Source organism: Macrotis lagotis, chromosome 1 (genome assembly GCF_037893015.1).
Source record: "Macrotis lagotis isolate mMagLag1 chromosome 1, bilby.v1.9.chrom.fasta, whole genome shotgun sequence".
NCBI lineage: Eukaryota > Metazoa > Chordata > Mammalia > Peramelemorphia > Peramelidae > Macrotis > Macrotis lagotis.
In genome coordinates this window covers 695,092,720-695,111,951 of record NC_133658.1, presented here as the reverse complement: position 1 = coordinate 695,111,951, position 19,232 = coordinate 695,092,720, and the positions used below count along the sequence as shown (strand labels likewise).

Genomic DNA, 19,232 nt, shown 5'->3' with positions numbered 1-19,232 from the left:
AAGCTTTAGAGGATTGTTTAGCATGGAAATTTGTTCAAAGTCAAATAGGCAGTAGGTGTAAAAGATGTTACTTGAAGTCAAATATTCTGGGCTTTGGGGTCAGTTCTCTATCAATTATACATCAGATTGCTTTTCTATTTAATATTGTTATTCTATTAATATAATTTCTATTTAATATATGCTGTTTAATGCAATAATGCTTATGCATATGTGTATGTGTGTGTTTATAATGTGTTTTCCATATGAGAATCATTTGAAGGAACTTTGACATTTAGCCTGGTGGAGAAAAGTCTTTGGAGAGACATGATAGCTCTCTTCAAGTTACTGAAGGATTGTCCCATGCAAGAGAGGTGAGATTTGTTCTGTGCCAAGTCCCAGAGGATAGTACTGGGAGTGATGGTAAAAAAAAGGTTCAAAGAGGGCTATTTGGGCTTGGTGAATGGATTAGCAATTAGCTAATTAGTACAGCCCCAAAGTGGAATGGACTGGCCTGAGAGTCAGCAAGGATACCTCATTGGAGGTGTTCAGACAAAGACTAGATGACCAATTATGTATGGGTTAATCTAGGCTAAGAGTCCTTATCCTAGAACACATAGATCTGTGGATATAGATTTCATGGGGCTTTGAACTTGAAAATTATATCTTTATTTCTTCTAACTACTAAATTAAATTTAGCATTTCCTTCAATGTACCTAGGGATTGTTGCTGCTAATTACTTTAAAACATTATTAAGGGAGCCTATAAGGAAGCAAAGAAAAACTGGGTAGTTTTGAAAACAATGTATAGTATTTATTATATAGGGTTTTTTTGAAACAGAAATTTATTGCTTTATAAGTGAATTCTCTCTTATGTTCTATTGTGTATGTGGCAATTTTTTTCTTTTCTCATTTTGTATTTGAAATGAATAAAAAAATTCACAAAATTTTTAAAAGCTCTGGTTACTGAAATACTTTTCAACTATAAATTCAAAAAGTATGAGTTTCACCTTGATTTATGGTTATGTCCTTTCCATTCAACATCTTATCATTCTGTTGACAGGGCTAACCTAGAAATAAGTTATGCCAAAGGCCTTCAGAAACTGGCAAACAAGCTCACCAAAGCCCTCCAAAACACACAAAAAAAGTAAGTAGTGTGGAGTGAGGAGGGGAGGGATATAATAATAATAATAATAATAATAATAATAATAATAATAATGATGATGATGATGATGATGTATCTCCATTGTCATCGGTATGATAAAAATTAATATTAAATATATGGTAGCATTTGGCAAGGGGTCAAGTAGGATGTATTGACCCTCTCTTTTGTTTTTGAGGGGATCATTGTGATGTGATGGAGGTAATCTTCTAATTAAACTTTTGGCATGCAGAAATGACAGTGAACAGGAACTTGGGTCCAATTACAAATCACAGCTGATATAATTGCAAAGGGGAATGAAAGAGGATGTCTCCCAAGACTTAAAAAGCCTTAAAGCATTGTGTGGCAATGATACCCTCAGTTCTCACAGGAAGTATACATTAGACTTTATTTTCTGAAATCAATCAATCCTTTTGGTATGGTTTGGTCCATTCCTTCATTTATTCAACAAATGGCAAATAAATTTCTTAAAGGCAAGGGCTGTTTTTAATTTCTTGTCTTTGTACCTATCCTGGTATATATATATTAGGGACTTAAATATCTAATATTTTTTAAATTGTCTAAACACAGTATAGAACACAATGCTAGATGTACTGGTAAAGACTGAAATTTTTTTTTAAGGTTTTTTTTTTGCAAGGCAATGGGTTTAAGTGGCTTGCCCAAGGCCACACAGCTAGGTAATTATTAAGTGTCTGAGGCTGGATTTGAACTCAGGTCCTCCTGACTCCAGGGCTGGTGCTCTATCTACTGCACCACCTAGCCACCCCAAAGATTGAAATCTTAAATTGTAATAACTAACATTTATTGTAGCAACCACTATGTGCCAGGCAATGTACTATGTGCTGGGTTAGTTATAACATAAAGGGGAAGGAAGGAAGCAAGCAAGCAAAGAAGGAGAGAAGGAGGCAAAAGAAAAAAGGAAAGAAAAAGAGAGAGAGAGAAAGAAAGGAAAAGGAGGAAGGAGAGAGGGAGGAAGAAAGGGAGAAAGAAAAAAGGAAGGAAGGATGAAAGAAAGGAAAAAAGGAAAGAAAGAAAAAGAAAGGAAGGAAGGAAGGAAGGGAAGGAAGGAAGGAAAGAAGGGGAGAGAGGGAGAAAGAAAGGGAGGAGAGAGAAAGGGAGGAAGAAAGAAAGAAAAAAGAAAGGGAAGGAGCAAAAATCAAGCTTCTATTATGCTATGTAAGTCCCACGGTAGGTGCTGGAGATATATTTATACATATTATTCAATTCTTGCTCTAAAGGAACTTATATTCTAATAGGAAAAGACAACAAATATGATGCAGAATTGACCAAACTTGGTCAATCATCAGGTCTGAGAGGGAAGAGGGAGGGGTCAAAGATCATACCAAAATTTTGAACATGGGATAGAATCCTTTGGACAGCAATGGGAAAAGCAGCTGTGCCTAGTGATGGTGAATAGTGTCGTAGGATAGCTGATTTCACATCCTTTCTAGAAACAATGTCATTAACACTGGCGTCTAGAGGACAGGAGTTCGAATGTAACCTTAGACATTTACTATCTGTATAATCATACAAGTCACTTAACCTTGATTGCCTCACATCCAGGGCCATCTCCAGTTGTCCTGATTCATCTCTGGCCACTGGACCCAGATGGCTCTGGAGGGGAAAGTAAGGCTGGTGACCCCCTCACTAAAATTCAATTTATGTACTTGTTATGACATCACCTCCCTGATGTTATGCTCTTCTTTGAAAATGAAGGACAAAATATATTATGTTAATATTAGCTTTATTATTGCTCCTAGAACAAAAGATAGAAATATGGGCAGGAGAGGGGAGGACTAGTATATGACCAACAAAGTTGCTGGCAAGATATCTGGGGCAAATGGGTGGATAGAATGTGAAGCACAATTGGTACCCCCTACATTTAGTTCTTTAGGTTCATGGGAGATAGTAATTAAGCAGAGTTGAAAAAGTATCATGACACTCAATTAAGGGTTTAAAAATGCCAAAAGAATAAGTCTGACATTTCTCAGGGATCCAGAAGAGAATATTTTTCAGCAAATAAGTGCTATGACTAGACATCTGCAAAAGGAAGATTACTTTGACAGGGTTATGAAGTATGGATTGGAAGAAGGTAGGAGCAGAGGCAGTGAGACTATTAGAAAATTATTCTGATAATTCAGGCTGATAAGGACCTAGACTAGGGTGACAGCAGCAGAAATATAAAGGAGAGGACTGCTGTGAAAGATGAAGCAGAATTAGAATTAGCCAAATTTGCTCTCTGATTAGATCTGAGAAGGAAGGGTCAAAGATTATATCAAAAATTTCAAACATGGGACAGAATTCTTTGGAAAGAAACAGGAAAAGCAGGAGTACCTAGGGGGAAAAGATAATAATCTCAGCTACGGATATGTGGAATTTGAGATGATGGTAAAGATAGCCTGAAAGGACTAGTCAGTCAGTAGTCATTTAAAAATGCTCTCTGGCAGGCACTGACTTTTCTGCTTCTACATATTTTTCTACTTATTCAAAATCCAGATAGATAGACATATACTTTCTAGTTTTATAAATCTTTGTTAAAATAATTGAACAATTTAAATTTAACAATTTAAAATAATTGAAAGACTGGTTCTAGGGTTGCTGATATCCAAGTAAAATGAATACTCTCTTCTTTAAGATTTAGCTTTTTTGGTATCTCCTAACATCTCCTAACCATAATGAAATAGAGACCAAAATCCACTACAATCATTTCTAATAAATGTGTATTAATGTATTTTCTAGATCCCAATATTTTCTCCTTTAGTTTTCATCAGAAATTGGTTTAAAAAATCTGAAGAAAAATAAAAAAGCAGGCACAAATTCAATGTGCTTAATGCTGCCGGGTGAGCTGTCTTAGCTCCTTCCATTCTAGCATGTATGATTACTCATGCCTATGGCAAGATTTTAATCCCATAGAGAAGTGATTAGTGGATTGGGGAGAGATTTGTAACCCTTGCACATTGTATGGCAGATCTAATGCTTTTATTCTATAAAGTTTGTTGTAGAATTTCAAACCAAACTCTTTTGCCACTTATTTCAATTTTTAGTTGTATTTGTGGTGCCTGGGCCTATGCATCTGAGAGCATGAAATCATCTGCTGACTTGCATGAGTAAGTGTTAATCACGACCCCCATTATTCCAAACCCTAAGGGAGCTGTAAATATTTTACAATACTCACCATCAACACTTTTTGTTACTCTATAAACATACTATTTTGTCCAGAAAAAAATGGGTATGTATAAATTCTAATACTATGTTCGCCTGTTCTTTGTTCTCTGTTCTCAGAAAACTTGGCAAAGCAATTGAGTTAGAAGCAATAAAACCAACTCATCAGGTCTTGAGTGCTCAAGAGAAGAAGAAAAGAACAGTAAGTCCAACCATTTCTGGATTTTTGGTGGCAGATTTCATTGGCCATTTTAGGGCAATTGGACTGAACTAGATATGACAGCAGCAATCAATTAGTCAATCAACAAGCATTTATTAAACACCCACTGTATGCCAGGCAATTTGCTAGACACTGGAGAGAGAAATACAAAGAATGAAACAATCTTTAATAACAAGGAATTTACATTCTAATGGAGGAGATGATAGGCAGATATATAGGTATATACTCGAATATAAAGAGAATAAATACACACTAAATTAATCACGACCCCCATTATTCATATGTGCAATTTGAGACTAGGTGGTACCCCAAATATATGCAACCACAATACAAAAGATCTTTGAATTTTTGTCTGCTTGGGGGAACTTCTAGTGTGGAAACTCCTTCCAGTAATATGTATACTCCTCCCACTAAGAAAACCTTTGAAGTTTTCTTGGCAAAGATCCTGGCTTGGTCTGCCATTTCCTTCTTCATTTCATTTTATAGAAGAGATAAAAAAGATTAAGTGACTGGCCCAAGATCACACAGCTAGTAAGTGTCTGAGGACAGATTTTGAACACAGGAACTTGTTGCAACTTAATGGATGAATTCTAGGTAATTACCTGATACATACAGAAGTAGAATGACTTTCCTGGGTTACCTAACTGTCTGAAGCCAGATTTGAACTGAGGTCTTCACTATTCCACACCCAGCACTCTATTCATGAAGCACCTAGCTCACTACTATCTACTGTAATTGAAGTATAGACTCTAACAATTTGATTCAATAAGACTTATTAGGTACATATTTTGTATTTTAATAGTTGAAAAAGATACAAAAACAAAACAAATCCTGACCTCAAGGAGCTAATATTCTGATGGATTATAAAAAGATAATTATGTTTCTAATTTACATTTGTTGTTCAGTCATTTTTGGTCATGTCCAACTGTTCATGATCCCATTTGGGATTTTCTTGGGACTTGGAGTAGTCTATCATTTCCTTCTTTATCTCATTTTATAGATGAGATAAAAACAGATTAAGTGACTTGCCCAGTGTCACATAGATAGTAAGTATCTGAGGCCAGATTTTGATGTCAGAAAGATGAGTCTTTCTGATTCCAGGCCCAGCCCTACATGCAGTAGGACTTCACCTATTTTACTTTCCTAATTTACATGCATTTCTTTCAAATTTTCACAAGATTTCAAAATTTTTACAGCATTAAATCATTTGGGACTAAAACTTAGATCTTTTCCACGTCTTGGAGACAGTAAGAGAAACAAGAACCAAGATTATTTGGGCTCTTTTCTTGGGAAGGACATCTGTTGATAGGTTTGGAAATCTCAATGAATTGTGGTTGAGTTCCTGCCAGGTTTTTGAAGCTAGAGTAGTGATTCACTGAGAGAAAAAAGAATTATTTAAAAAATGAAAAACTTTATTGTTTTTTTCTCTAATAAGCTGGATAATGAAGTTGAAAAGATGGCGAATCTGGTCGTTAACAATTGGAGTCAGCAAATGAAGGCAAGTTCCCACACACTTAATTTTGCATAAATTGGTTTTTAGTATATGTGTTTTTATATGTATATATGTGACATTGTATGTTAATGTTATAATTCTGTTAAGAGAAAACCATCTCCTCCCCTGGATATATATATATATATATATATATATATATATATAGATAGATAGATATAGATAGATAGATAGATATAGATATAGATATTTGCCTACCTCTCTAAAAATTCCTCCATTTCTTACAGAAATAAAGGGGAATGGTTTTGTGTATTTTTAAAGATATTATCTGCTGATCAAAATGGCATTCTTTCCTGCTCTGAACCTCCTGCTGTCCATGTCTGACAAGTCTGGACTATGAACAGCCAAGGTTATTTTCTCTCTGACTTCCTGTGCAAAACAACACATCGGGCCCACTGACCCTCTGTTTAGCTGAATCTAATAATGGATTATGTATTTCTAATTCTTCCTAGTTTGCATAGCAGACCAGAATAGAACCTCAGTGGTGTGTACTGTATTGAATTCTATATTGAAGCATTACCTTTTAGATTTGATAAGTGGATATGTATTACATAGTATGATGCAAGAAAGAGTCTTGAATCAAAATGAAAGACCACCCATGCCCTTGCTTACCTGTGAACCACAATGATGATTGTTGGTATTTCCTGGTGTTTGAAGGTTGCCAAGCAATTGGAAGATGCATTATATCATTCAACCCTCTCAACAATGCAAAGATAGAATCCATGTGTATTATTGTACCCCTTATCAAGAGCAGGATTCAAACCAAGGTCTTCCTGACTCCGTGTCTAGTCCTCTTTCCAAAATGCTATGTTACCACTCAATCAGTGAAGCTCTTTCTTATTTATTTTTCATATGGTTATCATGCACTTCTGTTATGCATAATGCCATTATTTTAGACTGAAGAAGGGTACAGAATAAGTCAATAAAAGCTCCAGTCTTTGCTCTCCAAGAGTTTACAGTTGTAGTGGTCACATGAACACACTAGGTAATATGTGATTATGAGTCAAAATTGATAACTATGTACAGGGAAAAGACTGATGGATTTGGAATCTAGAGGACATGAGTTCAAATCCCAGTTTATCAACTTTCTATCTGTTATAGCCTTAGGCAAGTTGAATTGTTTGTGTGAACTTCAATAAAATGAGGACTAGATAAGGTGATGTTCAACTCCCTCCTGGTGCTAAACCTTTGATCATGAAGGTAAGGTTTTGCAGGTTCTTTGGTTGGACAGTGATGGATGGAAATTATATTGAAGATACTTATTTTAGCAACTGGTTATAAGGTGGAATTGGGAAGGAAGAGATTTTGAAAAAAGGGAAAACATCTAAGTCCAAGGGTGAAATATCTTATCCTGTGAAAATCCAAATGTACCCTCTATAAGTTTTGTATTGACAAGTAATGTTGGCAACTTTCACTTTCATTTTTAAATCTGAGCCACTAATCCATGACCCAGGAGTTGAGGACAGAAGGCATTACCAAGCAACAAGCTCTCTATTTCTACTTTTAGGGTTTCTTGTCATGCCTCTAAATTGAAAGTCTCTTTAGAACAAATGAGTTAAAATAAAGACTGTTTTAAATAGATACATATATGGTTAAATGTATTATTTTATTTAATTTAAATATATTATTATAATTATATTAAATAGATATATAGTCAATAATATAGACTGAGTAATGCATATTCCAATCAAAAGGAACATTTTTACAATGAATGCTCTCTAAAACCTGTCTGATTAACTAATCTTTTTACTTATTGCTCACTCTTGGAATTATGAGTTTCTTTTTTTTGTTTGTTTTTGCAAGGCAATGGGGTTAAGTGGCTTGCCCAAGGCCACACAGCTAGGTAATTATTAATTGTCTGAGGCTGGTTTGAACTCAGTACTCCTGATTCCAGGGCCTGTGCTCTATCCACTGCACCACCTAGCTGCCCCATGAGTTTCTTTAATAAGTATTTTTAAGAATTTCTAGTATAAAATTTTTCTTCTCTGTAAAATGAAGGACTAGATTTATGATCCTAAAGGCAATTTTTGTTCTGATTCTTGGGCAGGGCAGCATTGCCTGAAATGTAGAAACACAAAAAGTCAGAAATAATGCTTGAAGAGTTAATGATGTTTTCAAAAATAATTCTTTAGGGGACCTGATATCTCAAAGACATGGTTATTCCCTCCAAAGCTACAGATCACAATTCAACCAGTCCTTCCCATTTTGTGGGTATTCACATGTGCATCTTCCCATTAGTTCACCCTGGAAGGTTCACTCACCATGCTAGCAGTCTTCTATGTATTCTCTTGGCATGTCTACTATGACATCTGAACTTTCCAATCATTTTCCCTCACTATCTCATGTGAAGGAATTTTTTTTGTTTTTGTTTTTGCAAGGCAATGGGGTTAAGTGGCTTGCCCAATGCCACACAGCTAAGTAATTATTAAGTGTGTGTGAGGCTGAATTTGAACTCAGGTAGTCCTGACTCCAGGGCTGGTGCTCTATCCACTGCACCACCTAGCTGCCCTGGGAACTTCTTTTTTAATTTAGTGTTTTATTTTAGTATAAAGGATGACATCCTTTATACAGCTTGAGAAGTCTAATAACTCATTTGTAATGTATTATATTCTGATCATACCAACTATGTGCCTTCCCATTACCATTTGATGACCTTCAACTTTGATTCTACAGAGACTGTAATGTTCCATGAGTCATAGATATATGACATCACTGATAAAATATTGGAGTTTAAAAAAGACAGACCTTTGTTCTAGAGAAAAACTTAGGGTCATTTAAAGAACTTTGTAATTTCCCAATTTCTAAGTAAATAATTTTATTTTTTGCAAAGCATGATAGAAGAGCAAAGTATAAAGTTCTCAAGATGGAGAATTTGCTCCACGGTTAAAATCAAAGCAGTTCAGAAATAAAAGGCCCAAAGGATCAAGTGCTTCTTTCAAATACTGACCTATATCTTCTCCCTTGAATCTGGCTGTCTAAAAGGAAACCTTTGATCCTTTTCCCCTTGAGCAGCATTTCAGGGACATTATACCCATTAAAATTGCTCCAGCTCTGCTTCTCAAGGTGAGTGCTAAAGAGAAAGGAAGATGGAGATGTAGTTATTTATTTTTACAGTGTTCTTAGAACTAGAATGAGAAAACATTTGGTGGTATTTAATTCCAAACTATTTCAGAAATGGACAACTGGAGAAAATCGTACTATAGAAACAAAGCTCTAATTGCTAATTTTATCTCCAGAGAACATTAGACTGATTATAGACAGTACATAAGATATTATGAATCTAATCTCAATCTTAACACTCTCCCAGACTTTAAGCATTATTAGCTTAGATTTACTGAAAGCTGGCAGGTGGAATTATCATAATCCTAGGTTACTGGCCAAAGTAGTAATCTTTTCTTCTCTAAGAAGGCAAGTTATTCCTGGGCAACAAATAGGGTTTTTTGCCTTTTCTCATAGAGTTTTTTTTTTTTTTTTTTTGCAAGGTAAACAGGGTTAAGCGGCTTGCCCAAGGCCACACAGCTAGGTAATTATTAAGTGTCTGAGACCAGATTTGAACCCAGGTACTCCTGACTCCAGGGTTGGTGCTTTATCCACTACGCCACCTAGCCACCCCTCTCATAGAGTTTTTTTTATTTTTATTTTTTATTAAAGGTATTATTTGAGTTTTACAATTTTCTCCCAGTCTTGCTTCCCTCCCCCCACCCCTACCCCACAGATAGCACTCCGTCAGTCTTTACTTTGTTACCATGTTGTACCTTGATCCAAATTGGGTGTGATGAGAGAGAAATCATATGCTTAAAGAGAACAGAATTCTCAGAGGTAACCAACCAGATCAGAAAATAAGATATCTGTTTTTTATTTTTCCAAATTAAAGGGAATAGTCCTTGTACTTTGTTCAAACTCCACAGCTCCTTATCTGGATACAGATGGTACTCTCCTTTGCAGACAGCCCAAAATTGCTGTACTGATGGAATGAGCAAGTCCTTCAAGGTTGAACATCACTCCCATGTTGTTGTTAGGGTGTACTGTGTTTTTCTGGTTCTGCTCATCTCACTCAGCATCAGTTCATGCAAATCCCTACAGGTTTCCCTGAAATCCCATCCCTCCTGGTTTCTAATAGAACAATAGAGTTCCATGACATACATATACCACAGTTTGCTAAGCCATTCCCCAATTGAAGGACATTTACTGGATTTCCAATTCTTTGCCACCACAAACAGGGCTGCTATAAATATTTTTGTACAAGTAATGTTTTTACCCCTTTTCTCTCATAGAGTTTTAAAGGAAGTTATCAATTCATTTAGTAAATATTTATAAAGCATCAAGAATTGGTAAGGTATTGTGGAAAGCAATGGGCACATATAGATAAAAACTAAATCATCCCTCTCCTTAAGGAGCTTATTTTCTACTGGGGCTGATAATGGCACACATGATATTATTGATATAATAAAACAATAAGTATAAAACAAAATAAAATATGATAAAGGTCAAGACTCAGACAAAATGATTGAGGATATAGTTGCATTCACTTCTAGCTAGCAGAAGTGTGGAAGGTTTCATGAAAAAACTAGGACTTCAGACAAGTTTTGTAAGAAGAAAGAAATTTCAATAGGCAGAATTAAGGAGAAAGAGTGGGTCCCAGTGAGGGATGTCATGAACTAATATCTGAGTCTGACAAAATGAAAACAGAGAACACACAATTGGCTATGGCATAGTGTATGAAGGGGATTAATGTGGAGTAAGGTATGTTGGAACTAGCTTGTAGAGTACTTTAAATGGAAGAATGAGTAGTTTCTATTTTATGATATAGCTTTGAGGTCACTGAAGGTTTCTGAGCTAGGAGAATTACATATCAGACTTGTACATTAGAAAGATTATTTTGGCAGCTGTGGGAAGGAAAAACTAGAAGTAGAGAGACTTATCAAAAGTAGTGGAAGTGGAGGCAGCTAGGTGGATCAGTGGATAGAACACTGATCCTGGAGTCAGAAGTACCTGAGTTAAAATCCAGCCCCAGGCACCTAATAATTGCCTAGCTGTGTGGCCTTGGGCAAGCCACTTAACCCCATTTGACTTGCAAAAAATCCCCTAAAAACAAACAAAAGAAACAAAACAAAAAAAAGTAGTGGAAGCCTGTACAAAGATGATGGATTTGGAATCTAGAAGACACGAATTCAAATCCCAGCTCAACAGCTTTCTATATATGCTGGGGTATAGAAGAAAGGATAAATGTTAGAGATACAGGAGAATTAGAATTAAAAGGACTTAACAATGGACTGGATATGGGAAGATCAGTAAAAATGAGGCAATTGGGAGAAGGGAAATATTTGTAGGGAAAGATGAATTCCATTTTAATCATGTTGAAAATAATGGAGAAGTCAAGAAGGAAAGTATTGAGTAAGGCTGGATATCTGGGTAGCATATAAATAGAGGTGAAGATGATGAAGGACACCATTGTGAGTTGATAAGATCAATATAGAAAATAATACAGAGAAAAAGACCAAAGAAAGAATCTGGGTAGAAACCTACACTTAGGGGTGGGAGAGGAGCAAGGAATCAATGAAACAGACAGGCAGACAGGCAAAAAGAAAACTAAAAGAAAAGGTGCTATGGAAACCAAGGAAGGAATGAGTATCCTGTAGGATGGGGTAGTCAATAGTGTCAAATGCTATGGAAATATCAAGGTGGATGAGTCTGAAAGGGGGTTGTTAGATTTAACAGCACCAGTTGAGAAGTCACCAGTGACCTTGGAGAGAGCAGTTTCAGTAGAATGGCTGAATAGAAATCCAGAATGTAAAGGGTTAAATAGTGAGTGGATGGAGGGGAAGGGAGACTTGAACAGATTAGTAAATGGTACAGAAGGAACCAAAGGAGATTATTTTATAGCCCTTTTTTTGCATGGTTCCCAAGACGTAAAGCCAACATCCATCCTGGAATTTCTCTGTAGCTTTGCACTAAAGTAATGTTTTGGAACCTTGTACAGCCTTCAGCATTTCAGCAAAATTTACAGCCCTCTCAAGAACACCAAATATATTAAAAACATATATACTGATTCTCAGGGAAAACTGTTAGCTTCTGTAATATTTTTGTGTTTGATTTGGAGAAGAGGAACTAAAAAATTAACCAGTTATTAAAAACATTGCCGTATATATGATTAATCTGAAAATACAACAGCTTAGCTTTTAACATATCATTCTACTCTTAAAATTTTTTGATGTTTTTGACTCTAGGCCAAGAAGAAATTAATGGTGGAAACCAAGAAGCATGAAGCTCTTTTCCATTCTGTAGAAAGTGCCAAGCAATCAGTGACAGAGAAAGAGAAGCGGAAGGTACCTTGTCATAGCCAATTGTGTCAATGCCAACTGTCTCCCTGAGATGGATGGATTTACTCTTCCTGGTAGCAACAGGATTCCTTTCCCTTGGAAATCTATTTATGGTTTTATCAGTTTTTCAGTATGGAGAGATAATGAAAGGTTGATTCTAAATCATTCTTACTCAATGTATACTTTAAAAAGATGGTATTTTCTGGGGGAGCCAAGGAACAGATAAACTAATATATGATAAACAATAAATTATTGTTGTTTAGTGGTTTCAGTCATTTCTGATTCTTTGTGACCCCATTTGGGATTTTCCTGGAAAAGATACTGAAATGGTTTGCTATTTTCTTTTCCAGCTCATTTTTTGGAAGGCAAACTGTGACTTGCCCAGGGTCACACAGCTAATAAATGTCTAAGGCCAAATTTGAACTCAGGAAGATGAGTAATCCTGACTCCAGGGCTGGCACTCTCTCCTCTTTGCCACCTAGCTGCCCAAATAATAGATCATATTTCTCTCTCTCTCTCTCTCTCTCTCTCTCTCTCTCTCTCTATTTCTCTCTCTCTTTTTTTTTAGTTTTTGCAAGGCAAACGGGGTTAAGTGGCTTGCCCAAGGCCACACATCTAGGTAATTATTAAGTGTCTGAGACAGGAGATTGTATTTTTCAAAAAAAAAAAGTACTTTGAAGGAAATAGGAATAGTGCAACAAAATATTCATATATTGTGCAAACAGAGGCAAAATTCTACTGCTGTCTGATCTGGTGAGGCACTGGCGATGACACCTTCTGTGTCAGTAGGATATTACAGGTTTGCAGTTTTTTGCATATTCTAGCGCTCACTTAAAAATTTGGGCATAGGTTGATAAGTATGGATCAATGAAACAACTTTAGAGAAAGTCAAAAAAACCTTTAGCATGATAAAATACCAAGTACCAGGAATTGTTTTAGGGGTTCTAGGCCCTAGTTAGGAAGAAAGTGAAAGAAACAAACATTTATCAGGTGCCCTCTATAAGCCAGGCACTGTACTTTACAAATATCATTGTCATTGATCTTCACAAGCAGTTGGTGCTGTTATTAACCCTGTTTATCGGTTAAAGAAGCTGAGGCAGACAGAGAAGTCAAGTGACTTGACCAAGGACATGTGACTAGTCAGTGTCTGAGGCTGGACTTGAACTTAGGTCTTCCTGGTTCCAAACCCAACACTCTATCGACTGCATAACCTATTCCTTAGGTAAAAAAAAATAATGCCTTAACATATAAAGAAAAGACAGTTGGGAAAATTTAAATTAAGGAATTCCCATTCTCCCCCAGTTTAGCACCTTTGGGACTAGACAAAATCTTATGATAGTCTACCACCTTCTTCCAATATACCATCCAATGGATGTACTGCTTTTGCTTAGATCACAGAGACAGTATTGCCTTGCCTTATTTGCTAACTATTTTAGTTTTCAAATTAAACAATGATATGGATTCATGTCACTTAATTTCCCAACTACCCAGTCTAGCTGGCAGAAATTCTTATGTTTAGACCCTATTTCTATTTGCATTTGATACCATTACAGAATTTTTACAGGATTGAAATCATAAATCCAAATCAAGGGGGAAAATTAAAGAACAACAAAAATGAAATCAAGCCACCCTAACTGTCAAACTTTTCCATAGCTCTCAATGTTCTGGACAGCAAAAATGGAAGGGAAAATTTCAACAATCAAGGAATTGATTCAGTGAAAGATCCTTAAATTCTGACTGAAGGAAAGTCTTTGCAAAATTCTTTAAGCAAGAAGATAAAGATAGAGAGGGTTTACTTCCCACTCTCTGGGTTCATTTGATATGAATTTATAGAACAGAAACAATTCAAGACCTCAGGACTTAGAAATTATGCAAACTGAGCTCAGGTTCCATGACTTCAGAAGACTGAGATTTTATTAGCAGAGTACCGGCCTAGTCAAGAGGGCTTTGAAAACAATCATTTAGCCAAATATAACCATGCTCCAGCTAGGTAGCACTGTGGATAGAGCACTGGCCTTGGAATCAGAAAGATTCCTAAGTTCAAATCCATTCTCATACACTAATTAGCTGTGTGACTCTGGGAAAGTCCCTTACCTCTCTTTACCTCAGATCTTAATCTGTAAAATGAATTGGAGAAGGAAATGGCAAACCATTCCAGTTGCCAAGAAACCCTCAGATGGGGTCAGGATTATTTGGACACAACTGAACAACAACGAGAACAACAAATGACTGGAAATAGAAAGATAAAAACAGAATAGTCCCTGCCCACAAGAAGTCTCAATTCTACTGAGATAATACAACTTGTTCACAAGAAAATAAAATCAATACAAAATCATTTCAAGATATGGAGGGGATTCAGGAAAGGCCTCCTGTGGGAAGCTGCAACTGAGTTGTGCTTTGAAGGGGCACCTGAGCTCTAGAAACCCACTATATCTTTTATAGACCACATAAGTTAATGTTAAGCAAATGAAATAAAATGAGAAAATAAGCCTGAGAGAAATTGCACCTGTTGTTAAGGTTCAACTTTTTGGATACATGCTCTTTATTACTTAGTATCACTCATAATCCTCTTAAATATAAAGTGGGTGAGACTAAAAAGCTTTTAAATTATATCTGTGTATTTAGAGGAAACATTTCATATTATCTTCTTTTCCGAAAGACTGAAAAGCTACTGATTTCCCTGCAGTCTTATGTCTTATGAATCTCTGGGGTTGAGGGGGGGTAAGGGAGGCCAGAGAACTTGAATGCGGAATGGTAAATTGTACATAACAGATTGGTATTTTTATGTGCAATCATTTTATTATACTATGTTATGGAAATGCTTATGGGATTATTATGAGAACAAGGTTCAATAGCATATATGAGTTCTTTGTAAACCTTATAAACACTATGTAAATGTCAAAAATTTGAGTGTGTATGTGAGTATGTGAGAGTGTGTGTGTGTGTGTGTGTGTGTGTATTCTTTTGGGGGTTTATATAACTTCTGAGCTTCCGGTTTCTCAACTACAAAAAGGGGAGCAGGGGAAATGAACCAGATGTTCCCTAAGGTCGCTCTTAGTTCTCAGATCAGTTCAAGTTGGAAGTTTCTTTGCAGTTAACTTAGGCTTCCTAGAGAGTAGATTCAAGATATCAAAGCATTAGCTGGTCAATGAAAATGACATAGTGAAAGGAATATTGGATATGGAGTCAAATTTTTTTTTTATTGTTTACAGTTGTAAACAACTCTTTGTGACCCCATTTAGGGTTTTCTTGGAAAAGATACTGCAGTGGTTTGCTGCCAAATTGAACTGGTAGAGGGAGTTTCCTTCTCTAAGAGTTTCCTATCTCAATGAAACCTCAGGCCTGGTCCCAATCCCTATCTATGAAACATCGCATTATTGGTCTAAGCATATTTTTTTCCACAAAATTGCAAAGTACTTTGTTAATGAATTAGTAAAAATGTTTGTAATTGATTTTTTTTTTAGCTACTCAATAAACTGAAAAAATCAGCAGAGAAGCTGGCAAAGGAAGATGAAAACTATTATCAAAAAAACTTAGCCGGCTATACAACCAGACTCAATTGGGAAGCTACTTTACAAAACTGCTATCAGGCAAGTTATGTATTGGATGATTTTCTTACTAGAGGATCACTGTTTGAGTCTTGAGAACTGAAGATGAGAACTGTAGTTATAAGAGCCCTGGTCTCTACCCTAGGCTCTGATTAGGCTCTTTATGGTCTCTACCCTAGGCTTTGCCACTGATTAGTTTTATGACTTTCAGACTAATGGCATTTTCTCTCCTTGCTCCTGTTTCCCTAGTGGTACAATTAGCTGGAAATATTTATTAGTCAAGTATAATATTATTGGTTGGGGACTTTTCATTTGTTATGTAAGAGCAGAGCAATGCTAAGTTATTCCAAAGAGCAGGAGTCCTAATAAGGTTAAGGAATATTGGGGCAGTAAGGGAAGAAGATTGGGACAAGAAAGGGAAGAAGAGAGGGGAAATGCCCAAAATGATGAGTTATAAATTTGATTAGATTCCCTCACAGTGTCTTTGGAAGGGTAAGAAGGGACAAAAAGTTTTGTTAGGGGAAAGATGAATTTTAAAGATGGAGAAAAGTAGGATATGAGAGCTGGAAAGTATAAAAGCATAACAAAAAAAAAGGTGGGAAGAAATGCTTTGTTTGATTTCTGCTTTTAAATACAAAGTGTGTGCTTAATCAATTAAGCAAGTAAGAAGCATTTATTAGGACCCTTCTGATGTATCCTTTCTTTTGTATTTTGGGTTTTTTTTCCAGTACCTTACTGTGGGAAGGGAAACAAAGAAAAAGCAAATAAGACCCCTGCCATCAAGGAGCTCCCATCGAATGGGACAGACACATATATGTGGAGTCATATACAAGATACCAGTAGAGAGGATGGAAGATAGATTTAGAGGAGATAAGATAGCATGATAGTTGACGAGGTCCTAATAGGTGGTGCAGTGGACAGAGCTCTGGGTTCTATCTTCATGAGTTCAAACCTGGTCTCAAACTCTTATTAGCAATGTGAGCTGGGCAAGTCACTTAACCCCATTTTCCTCATCTGCAAAATGATCTGGAGAAGGAAATGGAAAAGTCCTTCAGGATCTCTGCCAAGAAAACTCCAAATGGAGACTCAGAGAATCGGAAATGACTGAAACAACTCAACAATAAGAGACTAAAAGATGGAGGAGAGGAGGGAGAGCATTCCAAGAAGAAGAGTCAGTACAAAGTTACTGAGAAGGGAGATGGAGGGTCATGCTCAAGAATGCCAAGTAAATCTGTTTTGCCAAATTGTAGAGTCTGTGAAAGGGAATAAAGTGTAAGAAGATTGGAAAGGTAGGAAGTGGCCAGATTGTGAAGAGCTTTAAAAGTCAAACTCAGGAGTTTATATTTGACCTTGGTGGCGAAGGAAAATCCCTGGAATTTATTGAGTAGGGAAATGACATGGCCAGATCTGTGTTTTAGGAAAAGTACTTTGTGGAGAGTGGATTCATGTGGGCAGTCTTGCCCTTAGAAGGCTACTGCAATAGGCCAAGAGGGGAAGAGGAGGAACTGAACTACTATGCTGGTTGTGTAAAGGGGGAGAAGCAGATGTCTATAAGAAATGCTGCAAAGATAGAAAAGATAAGATTTAACATTTGATTGATGTGAAGGAGAACAAGTAGTTGAAGATGACACGTGGCTATGAAAATGATGGAGTCCTTGACAGTAACAGGGAAGTTTAGAAAGAAGGAGGGTGGGGGCAGGCATCATCAGCCACATTGTGGAGGTGAGGACACCAAAATGCAGAGAAATTTTGTCCATTGCTGTCTACCACACCATGCTGTCCCTAGTGGTTATCTGTCCACTTCTCATAGTGTAGGCAAACATTTTACCATAAGAACAAATTCCCTTTATTAGAGCATTCCTAGGTTCATTACTCATCTTCCATCTTAGGACTGTCAATTTCTTTTCCTTTCTCCTCCTAATGATATTTCCTGATCATCTCTCTTCTTCCTGTTTTCCACTATCCTTTGTCCCCCTCATTGTTTTTATTATCCTCTTTTTAGTGTTGCTTTTAAGCATCATCTTTTTCATTTGTCTCACTGCCAACAACCTAATTCAGGACTATATTATTGTGTGCTGAGGTTACTAAAATAGTAGTTTATTAATTGTACCTGAAACTTATTTAACCAATTTATCCTTTACTGCCAAACATACAGAAAAATTGGAAAAGCATTGGTTCTGGAGTTACAGTATCTGGATCCAAAGCTTATCTCTAAAGCCCATTGTTTGAGTAATCTTGGATAAGTGAGTCTCAGTTTCCTCATATCTAAAAGTGGTTCCTCTCCCTTTAAGTTTGACATTCTTTTTGTATCATCATCATCGTCATCATCATCATCATCATCATCATCATCATCATCACCATCATCATCATCTATCCTCATCTTTTCCACTCTGCTACCACAATAACAATACATATTTGTTATTGTTCAGTCATTTCAGTTGAGTCTGACTCTTGATGACCCCATTTGGGGTTTTCTTGGGAAAGATATTGAAGTGGTTTGTCATTTCCTTCTGCAGTTCATTTTATAGATGAAGAAACTGAGCAGGAAATAATGTAAAATAACTTTCCTAGAGCCATGCAGCTAGTAAGTGTCTGAGGTCAGATTTAAATTCAGTTTTCTTTACTCCAAGCTCAGCACTCTTATCTACTGTGCCATTTACCTGCCCATATATAAACTATTTTAGTTATATTACTTTATTTGAGCCTCATAGCAACGATGACCCTGTGAGGGAAATAGCAAAAATATTTCCCCATTTTACAGATGAGTGAACTGAGGCACAGAGAGGCTAAGTGACTTGCTCATGGACATAGTTTGTAACTATCAGTGGCAGGATTTGAATTTTGGTTATTCCTATTCTAAATCTAGCCTTCTACTCACTATGTCTGAACAAGACATATAACATATAACTCCCCAATGTCTTATTTATTTCACACGTCAAATGGAGATATTCTATCTGCCCCAAAGCAGGGACATATACAAGATGTCTGCATTAGGATCATTGCTTCTACAAGTGTATGAGTAGGGGACAGAGGCAGAGGCTGGAGACTGGGAATTGATTACAATAGTTTGAGGATGATAGAATACCTGAATTAATGTTGTTGGCAATTTGAATGGAAAGAAAAAATTCAATACAAAAAAGCATTGCTTTCTTGTAAGTCTAAGATCCTAGAGAGACTGTAAACTGTTCAATATTTTCAAACTTCTAGATTAGCCTCTCCTAGTAAGGGGTATAGTAAAGGAATATGTAGGGCCATTTAATCATTTTTAAAAAGCTTAAATTTTCCCTATTTAAAAAAAATCAAGAAGCAAAGGGTAATCATGGGCAAAGGTTCAT

The 19,232-nt window shown here is 36.4% G+C and overlaps 1 protein-coding gene across 3 annotated transcripts in view; it reads left to right on the top strand.

Annotated features, from left to right (window-relative positions):
* Window positions 1-19,232, top strand: part of NOSTRIN (nitric oxide synthase trafficking) — a 115,559-nt gene that overhangs the window by 58,186 nt on the left and 38,141 nt on the right. For 2 of the 3 annotated variants that reach the window (XM_074215779.1, XM_074215781.1), the window contains 6 exons: window positions 1,039-1,122; window positions 4,182-4,244; window positions 4,420-4,501; window positions 5,955-6,017; window positions 12,257-12,355; window positions 15,814-15,939. In XM_074215779.1, coding sequence (XP_074071880.1) covers window positions 1,039-1,122; window positions 4,182-4,244; window positions 4,420-4,501; window positions 5,955-6,017; window positions 12,257-12,355; window positions 15,814-15,939 — 517 coding nt within the window. The remainder of the gene's footprint in view (window positions 1-1,038; window positions 1,123-4,181; window positions 4,245-4,419; window positions 4,502-5,954; window positions 6,018-12,256; window positions 12,356-15,813; window positions 15,940-19,232) is intronic. The other variant, XM_074215780.1, reaches the window with a different exon arrangement.